Below are 23399 nucleotides of genomic sequence, written 5' to 3'. Positions count from 1 at the left end.
ATTGTACTGGGGCCAGAATATTACGTCAGCGCCCATAACTCACCATGTAAGCCCTGACAGCAAGAGCTAAAATATGTTCCCCTCTGAAAGTAAGCCTAAGTTTGCAACTGAACATACAAGTTAGCATATACAATTTTTATTCATATTTGTGTTGTGGGCTTTGGAAATGCCCTTGGCTAGGCCTATTTGTTTAATTCTGCTTCTTCCTGGTTATCTTGTCTGCTGCATTTTAAACTTTTTTTTTTCCAAAATTGATGTTGTTATGGATTTTAAACATCATTGTATACTGCTATAAAAACCTTCCATACTGAAGGGGAGAGTGGGGAATAAATACACAGCTAAGTAATAAATTAAAAATATGTACTCATTGCGCTGGGCTGTTGAAGGACATGAATGTTGCAGGTCTACATTTTTCATGAGCTGCAATCTGGAACACACCAATTTCAGCGCTTAAAATTAAAGCTGGAATTATATGGAAGAAATTATTTTGACTATCAAAGAAAATATAATAATTATTATTATTATTATTATTATTATTATTATTATTATTATTATTTATTATTTATACCCCGCCCATCTGGCTGGGCCTCCCCAGCCACTCTGGGCAGCTTCCATAAAAACCAAAAATACAGTAAAATATCACACGTTAAAAACTTCCCTGAACAGGGCTGCCTTAAGATGTCTTCTGAATGTCAGGTAGTTGTTTATCGCTTTGACATCTGCTGGAAGGGCGTTCCACAGGGTGGGCGCCACTACCGAGAAGGCCCTCTGCCTGGTTCCCTGTAGCTTTGCTTCTCTCAATGAGGGAACCGCCAGAAGGCCCTCGGCGCTGGACCTCAGCGTCCGGGCAGAATGATGGGGGTGGAGACGCTCCTTCAGGTATACTGGACCGAGGCCGTTTAGGGCTTTAAAGGTCAGCACCAACACTTTGAATTGTGCTCGGAAACATACTGGGAGCCAATGTAGGTCTTTCAAGACCGGTGTTATATGGTCTTGGCGGCCGCTCCCAGTCACCAGTCTAGCTGCCGCATTCTGGATTATCTCAGTAATTCCTTATTACAGAGGGAAAAAATCACTAAGGCTTCAATCCTTAACCTACTTACCTGGGAGTAATCCCCACTGAATTCAATAGGGTTTACTTCTGAGTAAACAAGGTGAAAATATATTAAATGGAAGCAAAATCATCTGGCCTTTTCTCTATAAACAATCTCTACTTGATTAGAACGTGGTGCTGATAACACCAAGGTTGTAGGTTTGATCCCTGTACAGTATAGGACAACTTAATATTTCTGCAATGCGGGGGGTTGGACTAGATGAGGGGTTGCCAACCTGGTCCCTACCACCCACTAGTGGGCGTTTCAGGATTCTAGATGGGCGGTAGAGGGTTCTACGGCACAAGCTGAATTCTCCTTCCATCGAGCACTGGTGGGCAGTAAGGAAATTTTACTATCAAGAAAGATGCATTAGTGGGCGGTAGGTATAAAAAGGTTGACTACCTCTGGACTAGATGGTCCTCAGGGTCCCTTCCAACTCTACAATTCTTTGATTCATTTACTGCTTTTGCACCCCTCCAACCAGGACCATTTTAACAAGTACCTCCAAGAAGTAAGACCCAGAGATTGATAACACTGGGAGACCAAAGCCTTGTGGGTGGAGCTACTTCCCGATAAACATTGGTTCCAATTCCTAGAAGGGCCATGGCAGAAAGTCCTTCCCTATTACCACATAAATCAGGTTTCCTCAAACTCAGCCCTCCAGATGTTTTGAGGCTACAATTCCCACCATCCCTGACCACTGGTCCTGCTAGCTAGGAATCATGGGAGTTGTAGGCCAAAAACATCTGGAGGACCAAGTTTGAGGAAGCCTGACATAAATCGTTGACGGGTGCAGGAAGAGGAGCCGTACAGTAGCAATAAAGGAAATAGCAATAAAGGAAATATTTGAAGCAGTCCTAAGATTTGACACTTGTCCATATGAGGTGACTACAGTGGTACCTCGGGTTAAGAACTTAATTCGTTCCGGAATGGCAGATGAAGGTGATAGACTATATGGGACTGGCAGAAATGACTGGGAGAATCCGAGACCAGGGAAGAGAGACGGCGGAAGAAGATTGGAAGAAATTTAAGGACTATCTTGGGAAATATTGCAAAATTAATGAATGTTAGAATGATGTTGGTTTAGAAATTAAGTGGTTTTCAGCTGTAATGATTAAGTAAAAAGAAAAGAAAGGTTGAAAATTAAATGAAAATTAAGGGTGAGGATTTGCTGAATTAATAATTAGAAATTGGAATACAAAAAGGGGAGGTATGAGGAGGTCTGGGAAGTAAGTTATAAGAAAATAAGGGAATGAAATTTTACTTGTTTTTAAATTGTTTTTAGTTTTGCACTTTTTTATATTTGAAAATTTTTTTTGTTTGTGTTTTGTTTTTTCTGTATTATTTTTGAAATGTTAATAAATATCTTTTAAAAAAAAAGAACTTAATTCATTCCGGAGGTCTGTTCTTAACCTGAAACTGTTCTTAACCTGAGGTACCACTTTAACTAATGGGGCCTCCCGCTGCCGCCACGCCGCTGGTGCACGATTTTTGTTCTCATCCTGCAGCAAAGTTCTTAACCTGAGGTACTATTTCTAGATTACCAGAGTCTGTAAGTTGAAGCGTCTGTAACCTGAAGCGTCTGTAACCCAAGGTACCACTGTATTGCCTAAATAGTCATCTAAATAAAATTCCCAAAGCAGAAACAATAACAAAACTAGCAAAATACTTTTTAATAAACGCATTCATTGAAAAGCAACAACAATAAGACGGCAGTCCTATACACACTTACCTGGAATTCTGTGGACTCCAACTAAAATACTTAAAAAATAAATAAATCTTAACTTGTTACCTGAAGCCCAATTGTGGGCACCTGGGGAGGTAATTCCATCAAGGGATGCTATCCCAAAGAGGCCCTTTCTCTGGTTACCCCTGCTTCACATCTGGCAGTGGGGGTAACTTGGAGAACAAACTTTGATGCAATCCTTAACGCATGTGGAAGAAAACAGCTCTTCTGTTCTCCACTTCCCCAAGCTGGGGCTGTGGGGAGCATCCCCCCACATCCTGAGATGCCAGAAGCTTGGCAGCGAGGTGTGAAAACGTTGGTGAAGCAGCTGACTTTCAGCCTTCTAAGATGAGCTTCTCACATGACAGGAGGCCATACATAAATGTATGCCCCTGACCTCTAAGAGTGGGTGAACCAATCTGTAGCACCTGCCCCACCCCCCATTCCCTGAGCCCCACAGAGAGCAACAGGGGGAAAGACAGCGACCCCATTGAGTAGACAGAGAAAAGCACTTAATGGCTGTGATAGCCAAGGGGCATAGAGACTGGTGCTGCTGTTAACGAGCATAATTAATTCCATACCACATGTCCAAATGTCATGTTTTCCTTTCCCCACAAAGTATACTCCAAGCCTAGCTACTTGAAAAATTTACATCGTTTTGCCTTCTGCGACATACAGCATAAAACATTCCAAGGATTTCTGGCATACCTGGGTAAGAAGTGGAATGGGGAGGCCCTGTCTAGATGAGTCAGGATCTCATTTTGAAAATGCCCAAGGTGCTCCATGGTTGCTGAGCAAGGAAACAATCAGAAATTCCCCCTGCCAGGCCTGGAGGCTCAGCTGACTGACTCCTCTTATTCTTCCTTAGACTTGGAGGCCCTGTAGTCAGAGGGTAAAACAGGGGCTCAAGGAGAACCATTCTAGCTTACTCAGCCGTGTGTGAACACAAGGCCAGCTTGTCAATTCCCCCATCGAAAACGGAGAAGGTTCCAGTTTTCTGTAAGACCACCAGAGTAGGGTACCTGAAAACGAATGAGTGGGTAATCATGTACATTGGCTTGCAAAGCTCTCTCACTTTCCCTTAGGGTAGGGAGGTGGTAGGCAACGCTTGGCCCTCAGCCTGATTTCAAAAGCTCTCTGCAGGCAATCGTCTCAGACCTCTGGAGCAGGAGAGACAAGGGAGTGGCAGGAAGCAAGAGAGAAAAAGGGTGGCTCCGCTTGCCACTAGCATGCAACCCCCTACCAGCGGTGTAGCGTGGGTTGTCAGCACCCGGGGCAAGGCAAGTTATTTGCGCCCCCTAACCCGGGGCAAGGCAAGTAATTTGCGCCCCCTAACCCCTAATCTGCCGCCGCTGCCGGCTTCTTGCTGCTGCCTGGTCTGCTCTGGTGTGGTTCTCTCCTGCGCTCAGTGCTGCGCTGCACTGTCCCTCTCCCAGATAGTCCCTCGCTCTCTCTCCGCACTGCACGCCTGGCACCCATCCCCTCCACAGTGGGTGGCGACCCAGCGGCTCGGATCGGATTCGCACAGCCAGCACTGCAGTGAGAGAGAGTGAGTGAGCCAGGTAGGGGCAGAGAGCTGCGAGTGCGAGCGCGCCCCCCCCCAGATGTTGCGCCCGGTGCGGCCAGCCCCCCCTGCACCCCCCACGCTACGCCACTGCTCCCTACCGATTACCAGTGCAGCCACATTCAGGGAATGCAGTCCTTGACTGGGAAAGCCCCCTGCCCCCACTGCCTCAGAGAAGTCTTGGCTAATAGACTGCAAGAACTCAAATGCTTGCTCACTACCGTATTTGTCGCTCTATAAGACACACTTTTGCCCTCCTAAAAAGTAAGGGGAAATGTGTGTGCGTCTTATGGAGCGAATGCAGGCTGTGCAGCTATCGCTGAAGCTAGGAGAGCAAGGCGGATCGGTTCGCACCGATCCCTCTTGCTCTTCTAGCTTCAGCGATAGCCATGCAAAGCCTCGGGAGCGCAGTGGGAGCGCTCCTGCCTCTCTTTGCTCAAGAGGCTTTGCGTTGCTTTCTTCTTTTCCTCCTCTAAAAACTAGGTGCATCTTATAGAGTGAAAAATATGGTATATGGTATATTGCATGGCATTTTGTCTGACCCAATAAAGCTATTGCCCTACAATGGATTTCGGGTTTTTCCCTTAAGGGTCAAAAAAAGCTATCTTTGCTTTTTCTGTGACTTCGGAGAATACTGAATTTACCTGCTCAAGAGGGCAATGCTAAACTGGAGGGAAATCATTTTATATCAGAATAATTATGGGACTTTATTCTGAGGATACATCCCCTCCAACAGCTAGATAAAACTACCTGATTTGGCTTCTGTTGACTTTGTCCTACCCCACCAAAAATTCATCTCTGTGGCTTCAACAACATTAAAATTGCTGTGTATCTGTTTCTTGCTGTTCTTGTCCATGAGGAGCCCGTGTTTCTCTCTTAAGGCTGGACATAGATCTAAAGAACTGGTGGATTTTATGTTTTGAAAAATGGTGAATTGCCCATGTTGTTTCCTCATTCATCCCTACCTTAGGTGTTACCTGAAACCTGCATAGTATCTAGAAAACCCTAATCAAGTCTGCTATCTCTTGCAGACTTCATGGCTTTAACAGCAAACCAGTTTGTCTCTTCAGCCCCACATTTCTCAAGAAGAGTTCTGGAGAATTTTGGCACTTTTGGCATCCGTGAACATAATATGGAGAAACCTAGATGCCCACTTGTTTAACATTGAAGTCTGCTATAGCCTTTGTCCTTGGCCACCCAATTATACTGATTTATTAGCTTTGCTGTAATGTCCAGCTGACATCTGGGTGTCTTTCAGGACTTGACTTGACTCTGTATTGCCTTCTGATTGAGAGACAAATGTTGTCCTTTAATATATCAGGACCACTTGCTGTTGCTGTGCTGTTGACCCATCTGAATTCTAACCTTCCGTTACCAAAAGAAGGAATTAATATGCACTTTTTACATGTTTTCTAAAAATGTTGAAAGAGTCCATCATGAATGTAACTACAGTGGTACCTCGGGTTACATACGCTTCAGGTTACATACACTTCAGGTTACAGACTCCGCTAACCCAGAAATAGTGCTTCAGGTTAAGAACTTTGCTTCAGGATGAGAACAGAAATTGTGCTCCAGCGGTGCGGCAACAGCAGGAGGCCCCATTAGCTAAAGTGGTGCTTCAGGTTAAGAACAGTTTCAGGGTAAGAATGGACCTCTGGAACGAATTAAGTACTTAACCCGAGGTACCACTGTAGTAGCATTTAGGGTTCCATACACACCATACATCTGAAGCGTGTGACTTTCCCCCAGAGACTCCTGGGAGTGGAAAGGAGGAGTGTCAATAATGTATAACCCAGTGACACAGCTTGGGTTTTTAATTACAAGGAGTGGGAAAGGAAGAGTTACCGTTGAAGGCCCTGCGTACGATTAGAAACTGATCAATTCGGCAATTCAAGTATGCTTTACAAAAAAGAAGAAACAGACCAGTGCTTATTTGGAAATAAAAGCGGTTTATTCTGACATGTTCAACTGAAGACACCCAGAGACGTTTCAAAGGAAGAGCATTGCCAACTACAGCTAAAAAGAAAATGTTGTCAGCAGAAGCATAAAAAAGTTTAATAGCAATTCATTCACAGTAAGATAGCACCATTTTTAAATCTTAACAAGAAACCCCCATTCGTCCACTGAATATGCTCTCACATACTCCAACTTTAGCCAGTCCCTCCTAACCCCAAACTCTTAGCTTCTTCAAATTCCTGCAAAAAAAACAAACCATGCCCTCCTCACCACTGTGTGATGTTTGTTATTTGTGTTTTAAAACACATACAATACAACAGAACTAATTTTCAGGATTCTGGAGTTTTTGTTTTGTTTTGGCTTTAGGAATCCAAAAGCTCTGGTTTAAGTTTGTATAAGCCTTAAGTCACTTAGAACTATACTGTTTGCATTACTGAACAACATAGTGTTTGGTTGCTTCTTAAAGACTAACAAATTTATTATAAGCTTTCATGGACTAATTTTTAATAGAACTTTGCAAGCGGTAAGCTCAGACAAAGGCAAGCTGTCCCTCCCCCATCTCTAAAGCCTGTCCTGATGCTGACATTTTTTTACATCTTCTTTTTTCCAGAAAAGTCAAAGCGTAGTATAAACCTTTACATAACTAATCAAGAGGCAGTGCTCAAGGCATCAATCATTAATGCAGCAACCCTATGTGCACTTAGTTGGAGGTTAGTTCTATTAAATTTACCTCAGGGTAAACATGCATAGGATTGGGCTGAATTGCTCTCTGCCTGCCTCCTATACATTGGGCCCAGTATTTGTGAATAGACTGTAGGTTTGATCACATTCATGAGCAGCTGGTGCCAATGTTCAGCATGGAATGCTGAACACCCAATAACACTTGCCTTATTATGTCCTAACACTGGTACCATTGACAAATCTGCTAACCAGAGGCACAAATGATTATAGTGAACTGGATCCTCCTCTCTTGCATGTGCCCTGTTAAAAGTCAGCCCTGGAAGAAGAAGAAGAAGAGGAGGAGGAGGAGGAAGAAAGAACTATCTTAGAAGTTCATGTGTTTGAAAGTTTCCTCTTTTCCATTCATCTGAATTGCAAGTCACGAACTTTTATTTTGCAGTCCTTTATTTACATAATCCTTAAGCGTCTGTTCATATGGCCTGGTTTTATATACATGGTTTTAGGGCACCATATCCTCTCTTCAAATGGACAAAATTTCATAAAATAGATCAATACTAATGAACCAGGCAGAGGGCCTTCTCGGTAGTGGCACCAGCCCTGTGGAACGCCCTCCCATCAGATGTCAAGGAAATAAACAACTATCTGACTTTTGACATCTGAAAGCAGCCGTGAAAGCAGCCCTGTTTAGGAAAGACATCTGAAAGCAGCCCTGTTTAGGGAAGTTTTAATGTTTGATATTTTATCGTGTTTTTAGTGTTCTGTTGGGAGCTGCCTAGAGTGGCTGGGGTATAAATAATAATAATAATAATAATAATAATAATAATAATAATAATAATAATAATTGAGCCAACCTAATAATCATCCACCTAAAACTACGTTACGCCCCTCTTAGAATTTAATGAAAGCAAACAACAATTACCGTAATTAAAAGCAGGCTGAAATGAAAATACTTTAAAGTTGTTGCTTTAGAATTTTCGAAGATGGGACTACTCATATTTCCCTGAGAAAAAAAATAGGCCAGGTTCATCTAGAATGAGAAAATTCTCTTTTACACACAGTTCCAAAGACAGACAGGGAGAAAGGGGAAGGAGGATTGCCCCCCCCCATTTTTTCTGCTCTCCCCTCCCCGCAAGCTGGGAGCCTCAGTGGCACCCCTTGGAGGCTTCATCTGGGGCTGACACCTCAGCTACCACACACACACACCTGCTGCTGCCCTTTAGCTACAGCCCTGACTTGGGATGCATGTAACAATATGTTGGTGGTGTTAATGCTACTTGCAAGAAAAGAGATAACTGAAATGCACAAATAATTGGGGTGATGTTGCGGAACCACAGCACCACCACAGAGAAGGCCCTGCCCTTGTGCTCACTTGGCAAATACCCCAAGATGGCAACAAGATGCCTCTATGAAGTTACAAAGCAAGGTACAGGGCAATAGCCTTCTCCTGCTGTTTTGTCCCCAGCATTCAGCTCCAATGTTAAATTGTCTCCGCACATGGGAGTTCCACTTAATCTCACGTCTAATAGTAATAGTCAGATCTGCCTGCCGTGAATTCAGCTCCAGCTAAAATTCACCCCCACCCCACTTCTCAGGAAGTGGCAGGATATATGTTTCCTTTGAAGCTGCTCATTATGCATTGCCCAAAGCAGTTGTCTGCTTAATTCATCCAGAGACATGGCCTCTTCTCTCCCCAACATTCCTTCCTATTTCTGAGCTTCAGAGGGATGAGGTTCTTTGCCACCTCGTTTTCTCTGGGCTGGGATGCTCTCTCCCTGCCCCCCCCCAAAAAAGCACAGAGTAAAGATTACGTGAGGTCTCCTCAAGTGCTCAAAAAGTGCACTTGTCAGGAAGAGTATTTTCTTTGCAGTCAGACAGCATATCATTATTTACAAAATAGTTACTCCTTCCTGTGGACCTTCCCTTCCATTTCTCCTCTCTCCTGTGACTGAAATTTTGCCTTTTTCTAGCATTACTTTCCGAGCAATCAACATCTCAAATCAAGGCACTGTAGGGCTATGGTGCCTCACAGAAGGGAAATCTGTTCTGCAGAGTTGTCGTGTTTGGTTTTTTATTATTATTATTTTTATTTTATTTATACCCCGCCCATCTGGCTGGGTTTCCCCAGCCACTCTGGGGATAAATTAGGGATAAATCTTACTAAAACTCGGGTTGTGTAAATGTCTATTTGCTTATGAGGCAAACACCATAATGAACTGACTGACAGAATATAGAGGAGGGGGATCCTTCTGTGTTAAAACGAAGGGACTAAATATCACATTACTTTCAAGGGTCCTCCTGACACAATAGCACCATTCCCATTTGTATAGTGCTGCTTGTTAGGATGTTCCAACAGCTTCACTGACATCACCTTGATAATATTTGCAACAGTCCTGTAAGGACAGTCTGCATCTTTATTCCCATACTGCAGAATGGGGATGACATGTCCTAAGAGATTGTTGTAAGATCACCCCAAAAGCTCACAGGAATGAGGTCTAATTTCTGCCTCGAAGCTCACTTGCTTCAGCTGCAATCCTATGCGCAGTTACCCCGAGGTAACTCCAACTAAACTCAATGGGGCTTACTTCTAAGTATTGCACTGCACCTCACAACGCCATTTATGGGATACGAACGAGCTAAAGTTTGGTCTCCTTTTCCACCTCTGTTTTTCAAATATTCAATCCAAATACGGAAGGTGTTGTTTTTTTAAAAAAATGGTAGGAGGGGGCTGCTTTGTATTTACAAATTTATTAATGCATCAGTTAATAAAACCATTGTAAGCCCATTTATGTGACGATTTGTCGGCGGGTGCCAGCTGTCCTTCCAATTCGATACGGTCCGGCTGATGTGCAAAGAGGAAGGGGGCTGTCACGATGGGGACCCTTTCCGGGGCGCCCCTACAAACCGATCCATGCGGTGCCCTCGGGATTCACACGCCGGCCTCCCCACTCCGGCCCCCTTTGGAAGACGACGAGGTGCTGGCAAGGAAAGCTCTGCTCGCAGCAGCGCAGGTCCAAAACGAGGGCCAACTTCAGACAAAGTTCCCTGGAAGTCCTCGCCGCCGGCGCTTATTCAGGACTGACTTGAGCGTATCCGCCGGGACGGTGCAGTAAAAAATGAAAATCTGTCCGAAGCGCTTGTCTTCTTTCCCCCCAAGGATTAAACTCCAGGAACCAGCCACCCGCGCGCTCCGACCCAACTGCCCGATCCCCAGAGGAGGGATAGGAAAGCGCCGCGTGAGACAATAGCGCCGGCCGCTTGGCTTCTTCCCTCCGCCAGAAGCAGCTTTGGCCCCGCCTTCCCCGCTCCTCATTGGCTCGCTGGGAATTTGGGGAGCCCCTGAGCTGGGCGTGGGGAGGCGGAGCCCGCTGCGCGCGCGTTGCATTGTGTGCGCCAAGGAGCCAAGGCGAGCGGGCAGTGAGGCGCTGGCGGCGGAGGGAAGCGCGCGCGCGTGCCCTGCTAGTCGAGGGAGGACGGCGGAGAAGCAGCAGCAGCGCGCGCTCCCGGGGCCTCCCTCGCCTTGTTGTACTCGGCACAACGCTGGCTCCGCTACGAGCAAAGCAGCGGAGGGGGAGAGGCAGGCGGCAGCCCGAGCCGAGCCAGCCGGCGCCATGGAGGAGCTGAGCAGCGTGGGAGAGCAGGTCTTCGCCGCCGAGTGCATCCTCAGCAAGCGGCTCCGCAAGGTGGGCAGGCGGGCGGGCGGGCGAGGGAGCGGGCAGGCAAGCCGGCGGGGAGCAGCAGCAGCAGCCGCCTCCTCAGCGTCGCCTCTGGCTCTAACCCGCGCCTTCTTTTCTTCCTTTCTCTCTCTCTCCTCCGCAGGGCAAGCTGGAGTATTTGGTGAAGTGGAGAGGCTGGTCTTCCAAGTGAGTCCGGACAATGAACGCAGCAGCTGAGCGCCAGCCAGCCGTTGAGCTGAAGGGGGTCCAGGGGCGGGGCTTGAGCGCGGGGAGATGCTGGGCCCAGGCGACCCCTGAGTTTGGGGCGGGGGGGGGGGACAAGGCGGGGAGGGGGGCGCAGAGAGCGAGAGGAAGAAACGGGGCTCCGAGGCGCTTGCCCCACACCACCCCCGGGTCGGCGCTTCCAGACGCTTGGAAGTTACTTTAGTTTTTTGTTGTTTCCCCCCTGCGAGGCTCCCGCTTTCCTACCCCACAATCGGGGAGGTGGGTGGGAGGGCATCGTTTCCTCCTGCTGGACTTTCTTTTGTTTACCCATAATTGGTGCCTTAGCTTCTCTCTGTCTCCAGCACCTCCTTGATTTTGTTCACTTCTTCTCTCCCTGTGTTATATGCTAACTCTGCCAAATTAATCCACGGCCAGATGCCATGGGTCGCCTTCACTACCCCTTTTTGTAAGGGGGGGGGGGTTGGAACCGGAGGAGAGGATCTGAGGGAGCTGTTAGGATTCCCCAGGCTCCAGCAGAGAAGCCACAACTGTTTCCCATGTTGTCTATGGATTCTCTTCTGAAACCTGAGATATCAACTGATGCATGTGGTGTGTTCTCCCTCCCTCCCCCCCCCCCACCTCATAGGCTGGGGAGAAGGGTTGTCAACCTAAGAGGCAACCATCTCTGTTTACTCCTCCTGCCAGCTGCGCCTGCAAACCAGGCTTCCCCCCCACCCCACCCCCGTTTGCTTTCATCCTTTTCTTGCTTGACTTCTCATTTTACTCCCTTAGCACATACATGTGTGTGTGTGTGTTCTCAAGTTATTCATAATCCACCTGAGGTTTCCCCTTTGCCAAGCCAATACTCCTTTTTCTGCTCTCCTCTCCTTTCCATTATGGAAATTGAACCTACCCTGTCATGTGCTGCTAAATTCTCACCCCACTTAACGACCCACAGTTCAAAAAAAAAATTCTCACCTTCCCAATCAATTATTTTTTCAATTCACTCTAAGAGCATAGCCACGTTCAGTTTTAAATCTGCCAGTGCGATGGTTGTGTACGGCTAGGGCTGTAGCATTTCTGAGGGTTATTGTAATGAAACGGTACTTCTAGACTCTAGGGTGTGGTATCTTTGATAAAATGGGCATGCTTGATCTCAAAAGTTAAAAAATAAAAAAACAGTAGACATTTGCCTGCTATTAACTACCTGTTTTATAAAAAGAAGGTTGTGTTTACTGTGACTGGTTACTTTTTTCCAGGCATAACAGCTGGGAACCCGAAGAGAATATTCTTGATCCCAGGCTGCTCCTGGCCTTTCAGAAGAAGTGAGTAAGCCACAAACTGAGAGGCAGGGAGGGAGGGAAGGAGGGTTCCTCTAGGCTGCCCAGCTGGGATTATGGAAACAGAATACAGAGTAGACCATTGTGTATTCATTGTTCCCCCTAAATTGCAGTACTCAAGACAGCCTTTCCTTGGTACCTAAATATAAAGTGTTTTAATGCCCTGGTGTGTTTAGTGGTCTCGGTAGACTCAAAAAGTCACGTCTTGTTGTGGGAGGGATGTTTGCAAACAATGCTTAAATCTGTAGCTTGCTTTTCCTGCTTCTGTCCTGCATGTGTTAGGCTACAATGTAGGCTTCATTTGAAAGTCTCTCTCCCACTTGCTGTGCTGCGTAAACAACACACATAATGTAAGTAGCATGAGAGGGCAGCGCCATGCAAAAAAAAGTCCTTAAACTTGATGGCTTGTAAAGTATTTGTATGTTTCAGCTCCAGTCTGCTGCTAGTGGGACGCATTGTATGTCCAAACTCACAAAAGAGAAACTTTAGAAGCAAAATTGGTTAGCTTTTGGCAATAGTAGGGCAGTCTCAAATTGCTGGCACTCTCCTTCCAAATGCCTTATAGTAGCCACTTTTTTCTGTTTGCTTTATAAGATAGCAAATAATAATAATTAATAATTACAATTAAATTAATCCCAACCTAAAATTAGAAAAGATGTGTGACAAAATACTGGAAACAATTTCTACTAACTGTTAAGAAAATATTGTAACCCCCTTACCTTGCTCAAAAGTCTCCAACTTGAGGTGTTCTGTGTTGTTCTTGGGTTTTCGGTTTGTAGTTGTAGAATTAAGAATGCCTAAAACTTACGATAGTCAAATCTGAAGCAGACTGCAAAGAGTTCCTGAAGGAATTCTCCATACATGAGTGATTGGGTAACAGAACAGAAGGCAAACTTTGTTTATTCATTTGGACAGGCTTAAGTCCAAGGTCTTTATATTAGGGCAGACTGTCTTAACCATCGGGCAAATGGTGAGGAGATTCACTAGGTGAAACCACCAATAGCTGCTGCATGGTTTCTGCCTTAGTCTTTGGTGGTGAGAGTCGGGGACTTAACATAGTATTTGCCCTCCTTCACTCTGCAGTAACAACAAACAGTTTTGGCTAGCCAACCACCTTGCAAACCACCTCTAGCCACAGAAATATTTGCAGTTCTGTTTGGTAGCTTGAGCAGCTTTCAGAGTACATATGCTGAGTCCCAGCAGCTGTAGTGGCTCCGGTTCCACATGCATCCTTAAATATATATATATCTGTGGCTTGAGGCTAAGCAGCTCTCCTGGTCCCCTACCCTGTTCCAGCAACACCTGCTGAAATTTCTTTTTCCACCATAACTGATCAAGGTGCTGGTGCCTGTTTCTCTTTTTCACCTGTTCATCCTACCCATGCAAGTAGTATCCATGGAGCCTCTCTGGTTGCATTTAGTAAAAATGAGAGGAGTTCTTGTTTCACCCCCAATGCACAACTGGAGAAAGTAACAGGGGCAGGGTAGGTAATAACTAAAATGATCTGTAGATTTGAGCTATTCTCTTGAAGACTATGCACCCCCACCGTTTAATCATCTGAATCAATATTACTAAGATAAGGGCATGATAGAGGTTTGAATGTCATGAGTAGCACGGAAATATTGAATGTCAAAGATGATTCGTTCTTAAAACGGAAATCATGAAGCTGATAGGCTGCAACTGTGAAAGGGGAGGGCTTTCATAGAATTTGTTGCCTTGTGGTGGTCTCTGCCCTGAATAGCTTTTTTTTTTTTTTTTTTTAGTTGGTAGGTTCACAGAAGGTGGGTACTAGCAGTAAAATAACTTGAAGTTGAATCTTTGTGTTCAGGGACAATGTGCTTTCAACCGTAAGGGTGTTGGTGGTGTGCCTTCCTTGTACCTCCTTGTGGGTATCTGGTCTCTGTTGAAAGGAAGAATCTTGACCTAAGAACTCTGATTCACCCCACTTTGTACGATTTTTGTGACCAGAAGATATAATTTGGGGTGGAGAATGTGTGGGTGTGAGCTTGCTGGAAACTGAAATGAAACAGCTAAAAGAAATACAGTGGTACCTCGGATTACATACGCTTCAGGTTACAGACTACGCTAACCCAGAAATAGTGCTTCAGGTTAAGAACTTTGCTTCAGGATGAGAACAGAAATCGTGCTCCGGCGGCGCAGCAACAGCAGGAGGCCCCATTTGCTAAAGTGGTGCTTCAGGTTAAGAACAGTTTCAGGTTAAGTACAGACCTCTGGAACGAATTAAGTACTTAACCCCGAGGTACCACTAATAGTAGTGCATTGGTCACTGAGGGTGCAAACCTGTGCTAGAGTTAACACTGGCTTAAGGGGCTTTAAGATTTGTCAGAAGCCCTTTCTATACCTCCCAGCACAGCACAGCCATTCCGTCAGCAAAAGGAACAGATGGAGCAGCCAAAATAGGATGGGGAAGTCATGGGGGACAGATTCTATATCTCTTTCATCCATAGCTACACCCCCACTTGCAGAATGACATTACACAAGTGTTAAAGCTGGTGCAGATAATTTCTCCTTCTGTTGACTTAAATGGGGAATAAAATAAAATAAAAATAGCCATAGGGTATGATGTATATGTTACTGCCCAATCACAGTGCACCTCCCCCAGATAATAAAAATCCAACACAGGATGAATATAACTTCTCTGGCTCCACGGGCATTGTTCAGAAGAGGCGACTCTGGCAATGGGAAGCTGTGACGAAAGGGCACTCTGTGCATAAATGGAGCACTTTTCACAGAGCAGCCTGGTCTCAAAACACACAGGAAGTTGAGCACATTGAGTGTCACAGGCTAGAGCAAGCAAGTACCTGGTCGGCCAAACACACAACTCCACTCCCATGGCTGCTTGTACCTGGACAGAAAACCCCACACAGGTAAACAAAGGAAGCAGGATTATGTGCTGTAATGTGTAGTTGCTACAACTGCTTCCCTTCTCTCTGTCCCGCTGCCCCTTTGCTAGAATGAACGCTGTGCTGTGTATTGGCTGAACTATCTTGCTCTAACACATTGCCGTCCCCCCACTACCAGAATAGGGAGAAGTGTCTCCTACACAAAGGGGAGACACTCGCCTTTTAAAATGAAGGCATTCCCTCTGTTATCAGAGGCCAGGCATCCCACTCCAACCATTGCTACCACAGACAAGGTGCTTAAGTCATTTTTGATCTTGAGCAGGGAAGGTCATAGCCTGGTTGCAGGAAGCATGGCAAACAGCCACTGTGTGCACAGTGTTCCGCTACAACTCGTGGTTTGGGGGAAGGAGGTAATATACTCCATCAATGCAGTCTCTCACCTCCCTTCCCCACACCGGTCACATTGAGCATGAGCATTGGAAGAGCATCTGGGTGGCACCACTCACTACTGTGCATCCAGTAATAGGAACTATGTGCTGCAAATGCTACCCATTGCTTGTTTCTCTCAGTCTGCATCTCCCCTCGTTCCCTACAAGCTGTTTTCACAAAACCACAGGGTCTACCCCACACCATGTTCCGCATAAGCTAGAAGGGAGGCCCAACTCATGACCAACAGCGGTGACTAAGCTGCACACAGCTGTTCCTTCGTAGCAGCCTTCCTCAACCTAGTGCCCTCCACACGTGGCTGGACTTCCACGTCCCAGACAGACAGCCCTGCTAGATGAGGCTGATGGGACTTGTAGTCCAGAATATCTGGAGGGCAACTGGTTTAGGAAGGCTGCTCTGTAGGGTTGTTAAAATGACTTGCTCCGGGCAGGTGCATTCTTCCTTGCAAGTTCCATGGCAGCTATGCCAAGATCCTTGCAAGATCTTGTGCAAGTTCTCTTCCCCCTGCTTTGTTTATTGTGCTCCAAAACAATGGTTGTGAGGAGCCCACAGCCATGTGCTACAGACTGAGCCGCTGAAGCTGATGGATTTGGGGGCAAAGTTGCATTGCCTTGCGTTTACTTGTGTGTGTGTGTGACTCAGAATGGTGGTGTCCCTGTTGTGAGTCCATTGCCTCTCTGTGTGTGCAGCATGTAGGCATCAGCACAATCCCTGGTTGGGTGGGCTGCGGTGTTTTTTCCAGGGCTACTGTAGGCATACTTACCATTTTTCTTGCTGCTTTTTATTTATTGTTTTCTAGGTGTGTGTTTATTCACTCTTGGTCTGGGTACACATTGGATATGTTGACTATTCCATCAGTATAGTAGTGGCTTATCTCTGATCTTGGTTTATTACAACTATTGTGTTGCTCTGTTGGTGGAATAGAACCAAAAACCCAAATGTTTGGGGATATACGAAGATCACATATGTGAAATGAAATAACATACACTTGATGTAGTAGATAATACATGATGTGAGTTGAATACAAACAAATTACTTGCCACGTAAAGTTTCCACTCCATGGTGGTTCAGCTGTATTAATGTAAATATATGGTATATCATCAGGTTCTACCACATTCTCATGTGTATGCAGGGCGGGAGAGCTTTACAAAATAGCAGGCTTGTCTTGTGTTCTTATGGCAATGCTTCCCCACATTTCCTCTGGTTGGATAGTCATTGGTATTAATAATCAGTTGCTAGTGATTAGTGGGGAAATATTTCTCCAGCTATAGAGTTTTGTGTGAGTCATCTCTTTTAAGGACAGCTTATTTTCCCTGCTGCTTTGTCACCTTCAGTTTTCATGTTCAGATTTCCATTTCTAGTGTTGCTTGTGTACTACAAAAGAAAGAAGTACAGTACATGCAAGTTTAATGCATTTTTTAAAAATACTTATGCTTTGACATTTAAGTATTTCTCTTCAATGAAAAACTAATATCTCTGAAACCATAGTCATCTTTACGTGTGTGTGTTGTGCACAAATGCACAAACTACTAAAAATTCATGTGTACAGAATGCAAATGGATAATATTAAATTGCTTGCACAATAGACCACCTCAAAACTTAAAAAGAATCAGTCTTATTTGTAAAACACCAGAATTTTTTCCTAAGAGAGCAACTCCAGAGAGAAGGAAAAAATGCGTTTTTGATCTCTTTGGAACAGTGCCATTAAACTTTTGAGATAACAAAAACAGAATATATCATCTACTTCTGCACACATATAACCAGGGAAAAGTAGCAAATAGCAGTAATGTACAGAGGGGTGGGTAGGGCAAATGTCTTTTACTGCTTAGTAACGAAGCAGGGACACTGGTGGCGCTGTGGGTTAAAGCCTCAGCGCCTAGGACTTGCCGATCGAAAGGTCGGCGGTTCGAATCCCTGCGGCGGGGTGCGCTCCTGCTGCTCGGTCCCAGCGCCTGCCAACCTAGCAGTTCGAAAGCACCTCCGGGTGCAAGTAGATAAATAGGGACCGCTTACCAGCGGGAAGGTAAACGGCGTTTCCGTGTGCGGCTCTGGCTCGCCAGAGCAGCGATGTCACGCTGGCCACGTGACCTGGAAGTGTCTCCGGACAGCGCTGGCCCCTGGCCTCTTGAGTGAGATGGGCGCACAACCCCAGAGTCTGTCAAGACTGGCCCGTATGGGCAGGGGTACCCTTTACCTTTACCTTTAACGAAGCAGGTCAATAAGCTAGGGATGGCAGAACACCAGCCATGGAATACTACAGAACCAGGCAGGGTCATCTGCATTGTCAAATGCTGGCATTTATTTGAAAAATGGACATACTTTCCTACATTTCTCAAAATGGTAAACCCATGGTCTTTATTCACCCATGGAATCTTTGAGAACTGCACTGTCATTTTGTTGTCTTTTCAGGGAGCATGAGAAGGAGGTGCAAAATCGGAAGAGGGGCAAACGACCTAGAGGCAGACCCAGGAAGAACGTTGTAAGTAATGGTGATTTCTGGGAGGAAGCTAGAAATGGATGTTTAGTGCAGCAGACTGGGGTGGGGGGGTGGGGAGAGGACACATGCTTGCTTGCATAAAGACATAATTCATGTGCCTCTGTTAGAAAGTGTGTCTTGTGCCCTCTGTGGCTTTATCCCACAGCTGGTTGTGTGTGCCCGGTCCCCTGGAGTCTCCATGGGCAATCAGGAAACTAAATAATGCCTGTATCCAGAAACATTTCCTTTTTGAAGCCAGGGAAAGTGGAAATAGTTTTCTGAGTTCTGAAAATTAAATAGTTGTCCAGGTAGCATATTGTTATTATTAGAATCTTACTTAAAAGTTTTATGTAAGGCTGCATGGTCTTAAGTATCGGCATGCCACAAGAGAGAACCAGATGGTTTTTTTTGTAATAACAGGAAGTTACTAGGGCTTTTAAAATGTTTTGTAATAAAGTAGATCTCTCTGCTTTGATGGACTTTCCATGCAGCGGCCCTTCAAAAACCTTCACTGACAGTATTACAGTGGTATCTCGGGTTACATACACTTCAGGTTACAGACTCCACTAACCCAGAAATAGTACCTCGGGTTAAGAACTTTGCTTCAGGATGAGAACAGAAATCGCATGGCGGTAGCGGGAGGCCCCATTAGCTAAAGTGTTGCTTCAGGTTAAGAACAGTTTCAGGTTAAGAACGGACCTCCAGAATGAATTAAGTACTTAACCTGAGGTACCACTGTACTGAAGAAGCAGAGCATATTAATGTCGCTCCTACTCTTTGCATGTGTGTGTTACTTTGTTTTTAAAGGAACCGGAGGTGCCTGCAAAAAGCAAATCCAGCAGCTCTTCTTCCTCAAGCTCCTCCTCATCTTCCTCCTCCGATGAAGAGGATGAAAGTGACCTTGAGACCAAAAGAGGTCAGCGGAGCAGAGAGAGCCACCCAGTGCCTCAAAAGAAAGCTCAGATCCTGGTTGCCAAACCTGAGAATAAGGACCCTATTAGGAAGAAGCGTGGGCGGAAGCCTCTGCCTCCGGAGCAGAAGGCAGCGAAGAGGACTGTCAACCTGACAAAGGTGCTGAAAACAAACCAAAAGGAGATGGGAGGCGGAGGAGGAGCTCCCAAACTAATGAGCAAGATGCAGCCGCAACACAATGCTCAGAGTTCTGGCATTGCCATGCTTAAATCCCACATGAAGGAAGCCCAAGGTGCATTTGGTGGGTTTTGTTCCGGGGCTTCCTCCACCGACAACCTCTCCAGTATTGTGAAAAGCACCTCGTCTGGGAGCCCCAACTGCGGCATCAGCTGGCAGAGCTCCATCGTACATTATATGAGCAGGATGTCGCAGAACCAGAACTCCGCAGATGCCTCTGCCGTGGGGAGACTGACACTCAAGTCAGCCATGTCCTGCAAGAGTGGCCTGGGGCTCGATTTAAAACTGAAAAACCAGAAAGCCGGCGGGGATCTGGAGTTGACCGTGCAAGGCTCCAAGGTGACAAAGAGGCCTGGCAGCAGCAGCAGCAGCGCATTGGGGGAGCAGAAAACAGGGTACGGTGCTGGCGCCCAGAACTTGCACAATGGCAGCAAGCCCCCCGCCGGCTCAGCCAACAACCACCCAGCTTCCAACCAAGAGCTCAACCTCCAAGCTTTAAATCTGCAGAGTGTGAAAAATGGGATGAATTCCACAGGCAACCTTTCTCGCCATGCTTGTGGGACTGTGGCCAAGGGCACCGGCGGCAGCCTTGCTGTGAGCACAGGGGTGGGCAAGGGCAATGCCGGGCCTGGCAGCGGCTCAAACGCCACAAACGCAGGGGCAGCGTTGGCAGGTGCAGACCCTCGCAAAAGTGAGAAGCCGGCACAACGAGCAGCTGTGGGCGAGAGGGATGCAGCCGCCAAAAGCGGCAAGCCTCCGTGTGCCCAGGAGGGGTGCCCCGCAGCAGAGAACCACAAGGCTTCGGCCCTCTCTGAGATGAGCACCGGAGAAGAGGAGACGAGCTCCGATTCAGACAGAGATTCTTCTTCTTTCCCCAGAGCAGGCCAGAACATGTCTGTCTCCGTCCAGACTAGCCAGGACTGGAAGCCCACTCGCAGCCTCATCGAGCACGTCTTTGTCACAGACGTGACAGCTAACCTGATCACAGTGACTGTCAAGGAATCACCAACCAGTGTTGGCTTTTTTAATCTTAGACATTACTGAGCTCGGAGGCATGCAGGGGGAAGATAGGTTTCCCTCCCGCTCATCCTGTCTCATTGACTCTACCTGACTGTTGCCTTGGATGCCAGAAGGGGAAACAAAACCCAGCTGCTCCCACCCTTCATAAGCTATATGCTATGACGCAGTCACTCTGCATTGGGAGGCTCTGTAGTGGTTGACCATGGTAGCTTCCGGCCTGTAGTTTTATCTATGGAAACTCCCTGAAGCATGCAGTGGGTTCATCTCGGGAGCCAAGTTGTTAACGCAGCTGCCAAAATATATGTGATGCGGTGGGGGACTCTCTTTCTCAAGAGGAATGGCTTTACTTGTTGAAACCAGCCATTATAGAGGAGGGCAAAGGCTGGTAGCCCAGGTTTTGCTGTGCTTGGGGACTTCTTAGCTTTATGAGTTAGAAATGGCAGAGAGAAATGGAGATCTAGCCGCCTGGTAAGTTGGGAGAGCAAGTCTCCAGTACAATAACATTTGTGTTCTCCAAGGAAAACAAATTCCTCATTCCTTCCACCAAACTATCCACATTCAAACCTTGTCATTTCCTAGGACAGTGAAACCCAATCTAAACCCGAATGCGAATTTAGGAGGCTGCAAGAGAGCATATGAAACGAGAATGATGTTTACATTTCCTTAAGTCGATGCCTTGGATTTGGAAGCAAAGGGGGATGGTCTAGAAGTGGGCATTGCCCTCGGAGCTTTTGGGGCTGGGCCTGAGAGTGCTGCTTGTTGCGAGGCCAAACTGGCAGTGGGCTGCTTCAAAAGGCTCAGGTTGAACATTGGCCCCTGGAAGCGCCAGATCGATCTAGGAACGCTTGTGCTGCAGTGTACAGGAAATCGTTCCAATAAAACAGTCTCTGAGGTCTGCTCATGACACCCTTTTTCACTTGCATGAAGCTGCTCAGAGTGGGGAATCCAGGATCCTTTTCCTTATTAGCACCAGGGGTGTGTTTGAGGGATACTTTTTGCCCATCGCAAAAAAAATTACATGGGAAACACATGTGAATCATTGTTAAGAGTTTAGCTGTGCATTCATGTTTGATGAAGCCGTGGCCAGTTGTGGCTTCCAAACATGCTTATATGCAGAAAAAATCCATACGTGCACTGGTGATAAATGGTTATACAGAGGGAGTCTTTTAAAAGAGGCCCCGTGGAACATGTGTACTCTGTATCCACGGGGCATCTCTTAAAGGACTCACCCTGTATATATGTAGGTGTGTATGCATATTTATATATTTTCCTCACAGAGAAAAAATAGAAGCGGAGTTCACTCAGTAGTACTCCATGTAGACATTTTGTAGTCCTGGGGTTTTGATGAGCGAGAATGTTGCTGATATCTGCCAATCAAATTTAACTGAGGGCATTTGGGCAACAGATCCTTAGGGTTTCTATTGGACCGATCTCTTCCTCCGCATTCTTGCTCGCAAGCTTGATACAAAACATCCCATGCATCTAACATTTGGATGGGGAGCTCAGGTTTCTTCTCCCTTACTGATGTTTTGGGCTGCATGTAGATCCGGCAGCCTTCACACACATGATGCAGAGTCAAAGTTCTCCTTGTGATTTGTAGTTACAGGAAGGGTTCGTTGTGACATCACCCTTCCCTTCTTACCAGTGACTGAACCAGAGAGGTCAACATTTGTGTTGAGCCTGAACTTGCCTGAAGTCAAGATGTGACTCAGTTTGAGTCTGTTTTGCTTCTCCCAAAATAGATGTTTCCTATGGGTCAAACCTGTAATCCAGGTTTGCACTAGCACCGAGCAGCATGTTTATTTCTGTCAGAATTTGACTTGTCTCCCTTCTAGCTTGTCAGGACTTCAGCATACCCCAAGACCATAGCCTGCTCAGAGGGGGAAACGGGTAGGAGCAGAGGATGTCTAGATCAAGGGTGGCTAGCCAGTGAGTTTTCTGTACCAAAGGTTTTCTGTACACCCCAAAAAAAAAATCTTAACTATTTGGCATTATTAATTTTTGTTAAGCAAATTAAAAACTGTTTTACTGGGGTGGTACCCACTGTGGTGCTGTGATGTTCCCATTGACATGCTATGGAAAGTCAGCCAGTCCTCCAAAAACTACCGTATTTTTCACTCTATAAGATGCACCTTTTCCTTCCTAAAAAGTAAGGGGAAATGTGTGTGCGTCTTAAGGAGCGAATGGAGGCTGTGCAGCTATCGCTGAAGCCAGAACAGCAAGAGGGATTGCTGCGCAGTGATCCCTCTTGCTTTTCTGGCTTCTGGGATTGCCGTGTGAAGCCTCTTTGGGGCAGCAGGAGCGTTCCTCCCAATGCTTTCGCTGAAGAGGTTTTGCGTTGCTTTTGCTGCGCAGCAATCCCTCTTGCTGTTCTGCCTTCTGGGATTCAGAATATTTTCTTTCTTGTTTTCCTCCTCCAAAAACTAGGTGTGTCTTATGGTCAGGTGCGTCTTATAGAGCGAAAAATGCTTGCAAAGGCACCATTTCATTCTCTGCTGTTGCATCATTCCAAGAAGGTATTTGGGCTCAGGAACTGAGCCCACCTACTTGTTTCCTCAGCCCTAAGACCTTGGAATGGTGCTGTGCTGCAATAAGAAGAGGCACTTTTGCAAGGCAAGTGGGAGGCTCGGCTGCCTATCCCTGCACTGAGCTGATTGGGAGAATGAGGCAGGGAGGAGCTGTCTACTTTCATCTGCCTGTGCATGCAAGTGAAGGGAGCATTGGCCACACTGCAGCCAAGGAAAAGGGTTAGCCTCTCCAGGTCTCCATTATTTATAACAAAATGCTTTCAAACCTTGGCTATAAGAACATGCAGCTGTGTAGCTTTCATAATCCTAGGGTGTATGAACATTAAAATACTTGTTTATAGGAGCTGCTCAAGGACAAATGGGTGTGTCCCAGGCTTAATTGTTCTGAAAGTTGAACAGGTTGTGTTTGCATCTTAGTTGGTAGTATGACTGTCATAATATCACCCAGGCCCTAGTTTGCAACCTTTGGACCTTTAAAAAAAAAGAAGTGGTTTGGCCTTCCAGTTTTCCTGTTTACTCACTACTGCCACATGAGTTTCCAAACAAGGATATTTATATGCCTTAAAATAAGGATGAGAAAGGAAGGTGCAAACCTTTTGGGGATATTGTGCCGATTACACTTGGGTTCACTGCAGCTGTGTATGGAATTGGATATTAAAGCAGGTTGGTTCATTCA

General features: G+C 46.1%; 1 protein-coding gene across 1 annotated transcript; it reads left to right on the top strand.

Moving 5' to 3' along the window:
- The first annotated feature begins 10410 nt into the window (after positions 1-10410).
- Positions 10411-22170, top strand: CBX2 (chromobox 2). The gene is made up of 5 exons (XM_083726201.1): positions 10411-10701; positions 10838-10881; positions 12159-12224; positions 17960-18029; positions 18834-22170. The coding sequence occupies exons 1-5, from the start codon at positions 10630-10632 to the stop codon at positions 20217-20219; spliced, it is 1638 nt and encodes a 545-aa protein (XP_083582327.1). The 5' UTR covers positions 10411-10629; the 3' UTR covers positions 20220-22170.
- Positions 22171-23399: the final 1229 nt, after the last annotated feature.

This window comes from Podarcis gaigeae, assembly GCF_964106915.1.
Source record: "Podarcis gaigeae genome assembly, chromosome: 2".
NCBI classification, from domain to species: Eukaryota; Metazoa; Chordata; class Lepidosauria; order Squamata; family Lacertidae; genus Podarcis; species Podarcis gaigeae.
Note: the sequence above shows the minus strand (reverse complement) of the source record. Positions and strands in the feature narration are given on the sequence as shown.